The 3,659-nt window shown below is 41.2% G+C and overlaps 1 protein-coding gene across 1 annotated transcript; it reads left to right on the top strand.

Moving 5' to 3' along the window:
• Window positions 1-2,540: 2,540 nt before the first annotated feature.
• Window positions 2,541-3,443, top strand: LOC111814643 (vomeronasal type-1 receptor 2-like). The gene has a single exon (XM_023708552.1). The coding sequence runs from the start codon at window positions 2,541-2,543 to the stop codon at window positions 3,441-3,443; it is 903 nt and encodes a 300-aa protein (XP_023564320.1).
• The last annotated feature ends 216 nt before the right edge of the window (window positions 3,444-3,659 follow it).

Below are 3,659 nucleotides of genomic sequence, written 5' to 3' on the forward strand. Positions count from 1 at the left end.
ACATTTTGGCATATCCTGGAACAGGTATTTTCCATCAGATATTGATATGTTGAACTTTAAGTCTTTAGATTCTGTATTATTAGCACAAAAATGTGAGGTAATGTGTATATTAATTAGGTCAACATAGGCATCTCACAAAATATATGTATTTTAAACCAATGATTATACAAAATAAGCATATATAATTTTATGCGCCAATTAAAATTGCAACAGAGTTAAATCCACACGCTTTACTGTGACTCTTTCATCTGACAGATCTCAATATTTTCTGCTTCCACCACGTGACACCGTTCCCCCGATGGGATTATGGCAAGGGAACAGCTTCTCCAAGGTGTCATAATGTTCTGTAGAGACACTCATAGAAATTTCTAATTGTTTCTGGGAATTAGGAACTGTAACTAACTTTCTTGTTTTTTGTTTTTAGATTAGTCTCAATTGCCCTGTTGTCACTGTCATCAAAACTACTGGTGAAATGCTGATTGCATGTCTGTTGGGAGCTAAAATCATAGAACCGAGACCCCATATTTCAAAGCTGGGCTACCTGCCTCCCACACAGAGAGTGGTATTATAACCATTACCGGGGCCTGTTACTGTTTCCTGTTGCAGTCTGTCAGACAAGAGTCCTTAAGGGATTGAGCTACATCCAAGCATGCATCTGGTAAACCCTCACATCTGGAAGAGTGATTCATCTGCAGTGACAGCCACACAGGAAGGAAAGAGGGGTGATCCCTGAGGCAAAGCCTGAGCTCAGGATGGAGACTGGAAGTCTGAGACCCTGCGCCAGTTGCTAACTTTTTCTCTTGCGTTTTCATATAATGAGCATTGATGATTGTGGTGGGGGATTGTGCTGAGCCACAGTGACATCCAATCTGTAAGATGCTGAAGCCTGTAATTTAGAAATCAGTCTGCTATTCAACTTGTTCTACAGAAATTACAGAAAAACTTAAGGACCAGTATTGTTGCTGAAGTAGGATTCTGTTTGTGATAACAAGTGCGATGGATAAACATATAGAGAGGTGATCGAAAGGCCCGTGCTGTGCCGTGACGATGCCTCTCCTGCTGGGTTGGGCGTGTTACACGGAGATGAGGATAGAGACCTCTTTGAAAATATCTGTAGCGTATAGATCAAGCTTGGGCAGCTTTCCTCTCTGCAGGTGGGGAAGGAGAGAGCCGGGGAAGGAGAGAGCCAGGAAAAGTTAACTTCATCCTTGAGGGAGCTGCACTGAACACATATTAAGGAGTCTTGGTTGTTTCAGATTGAAAGTGTCTTGTGGCATTTTGTCAGGTTATAAAAATTCCAGTGCCCTTTTCAGGATGAACTTTGTCTTTGTGTTCTATGCACATGGCTGATTTGAGGCTGCAGAATTCCATTTTGCATGCCTGTCTCATATTTTACCATCGTTCCTGAATAACTTATTATTCTTTCTTTTTTCTGAAACGAGAAACATGTAGTTAAAGGCAGTCTAATGAAGATTACATTAGTTTCTACAACAAAATATTTTACCACTTATTTAAATTTTACATGCCTTAGCTTAGATCTCTGCCAGGTATTATGACTAATTTCTGTGAGAGACACCATTGGCAAAAATGTTGCACCATTGTTGTTTTTATCCTGCTAATGATCCGTGAGAAGTTGGCCAAGGAAATTGTTGGAGCGTCACTTCCTATGGCCTTTCAGTCTTCGTTCACAGGTGATACAGGTATATGGGAGAAATGTTTGCACACAGATGAAAAATTAATCACAATTAAAATTATTGAATAGCAGATGTTAATAATAACAATTTATACATGTGTGTGGGGTCCTAAATGAGCACCACCATGTCTCTATGAAAACACGGGACAGGACAAAGTCAAAGATGCATGTGGTCTGCTGTAAGGCTTATACCTGGTTTTTAAGGGTATTTAGATGAGTCGTACAACCTTTTCATTGAACTGTGTGTGTAAAGGGAAATACTAATTTCTAACTCGTTATTTTGTGTGTATTAAATGAGTTGGAATAGGTAAGTTATTGATTATTGTGGTCCATACATTGTAAATGCTCTGTAAATACACATCAGACATTAGGTGTGGGCTTGGTGGCACCCTCCTATAATCCTAGTGCTCTGGGAGGTGGAGTCAGGAGGAATGTAAATTTAAGTTCATCCTATTCAATTGAGTGACTTACTGAAAACTTCTCAAAATAAAAACAAGCAAACAAAATTTGGACATGTAGCTCAGTGTGAAGTCCCTAGGATTAATGTCCAGTATTGAGGGATTAAAAACAATATATAATGCTTTAGAGAAACTGGAAGGTAAAACATCTTAGAAGTGACTTTGAGAAGAGGGGCGTTGGTAAGTGAAGAATTTTGAATTTTACTTTTTTTTTTTTGCGGTACCAGAGATTGAGCTCAGGACCTTGCACTTTCCAGGCAAGCACTTTATTGTACTGAGCTATATCCCTGGCCATAAATTTTACTTTTTATAAAATACTCCACAACTTAAGTTTTCAAAAAGTTCCTATGTTTTGGAATATTTGCATTTAAGCTCTGGACAGTCATAAAATGACTTATGTGGATTTGAAACTTGGACTCCTCTTCCTTTTGCAGATTGTCATTGGAATCCTGGGGAATTTAGCACTCTGGTGTCATTACTGCAGCCTTTATTTCAGTGGATGCAGGTCTAGGTCGACAGATGTGATCCTCAGGCACCTGACTGTGGCCAACTCCACTGTCATTGTCTCCAGAGGAATCCCAGAGGCCATGGCAGGTTTTGGGTTGAAACATTTCCTCAACGCTGTTGGATGCAAACTCATTTTCTATGCTCACAGGGTGGGCCGGGGTGTTTCTGTGGGCAGCACCTGCCTGCTGAGCGTCTTCCAGGCCATCAGCATCAGCCCCAGGAGCTCCTGGTGGGCAGAGCTGAAAATCAAAGTCCAGAAGTACATTGGCTTGTCTAATAGCCTCTGCTGGGTCCTGAACATGCTGCTGAATGTCAGAGTGGCAGTGCTTGTGACTGACAAGTGGAGCAACAGAAACATCACAAAGACACTATCTTATCAACACTGCTCAGCTGTGCTTCCCAGGAAAGACACACGTTCAGCTTTTGGCACATTTCGCTTCTTTTATGACATTGTGTGTCTGTCACTCATGGTCTGGGCCAGTGCCTCCATGGTTTTCATTTTGTACAGACATGAGCAGCAGGTCCTCCATATCCACAGACATGGTGTCTTAGCAAGACCTTCTCCTGGGACCAGGGCCTCGCAAAGCATCCTTGTGCTGGTGAGTGCCTTCATGCTCTTTTACACTCTGTCTTCTGTGATTCACATTTTGCTTTCTCTTTATTATGAAGGTTCTTGGTGGCTGATCAATACTTCTGCCTTCACGAATGCTTGCTTCGCCACTGCCAGCCCCTTCATTCTCATGGGTCGGGAAGGTGGTGTACTTATGCTGATTTGGAAGAAATGAGCAAGTATCTCAACTCTAGATATGTGACTTTGTCTCCTTTTCATGCGTTTGGTATTAGATGAACTCACATCACAGGATCTTAGAACAGGCATGAAGCACTTTGACTGCAGAGAGAGGAACAGATACGATGGCCAGAATATTTGATTAGTAGCAATTCCAAGTGAACTTTAAAACATTTTCATTTTTGATACAATACCCTTTTAAATATTGGGTATT

Source organism: Octodon degus, unplaced genomic scaffold (genome assembly GCF_000260255.1).
Source record: "Octodon degus isolate 3935 unplaced genomic scaffold, OctDeg1.0 scaffold00393, whole genome shotgun sequence".
Classification (NCBI taxonomy): domain Eukaryota; kingdom Metazoa; phylum Chordata; class Mammalia; order Rodentia; family Octodontidae; genus Octodon; species Octodon degus.

Excerpts from the sequence above, each read along its gene's own strand:
- LOC111814643 (XM_023708552.1), top strand. The coding sequence starts at position 2,541 with ATGACTTATGTGGATTTGAAACTTGGACTCCTCTTCCTTTTGCAGATT.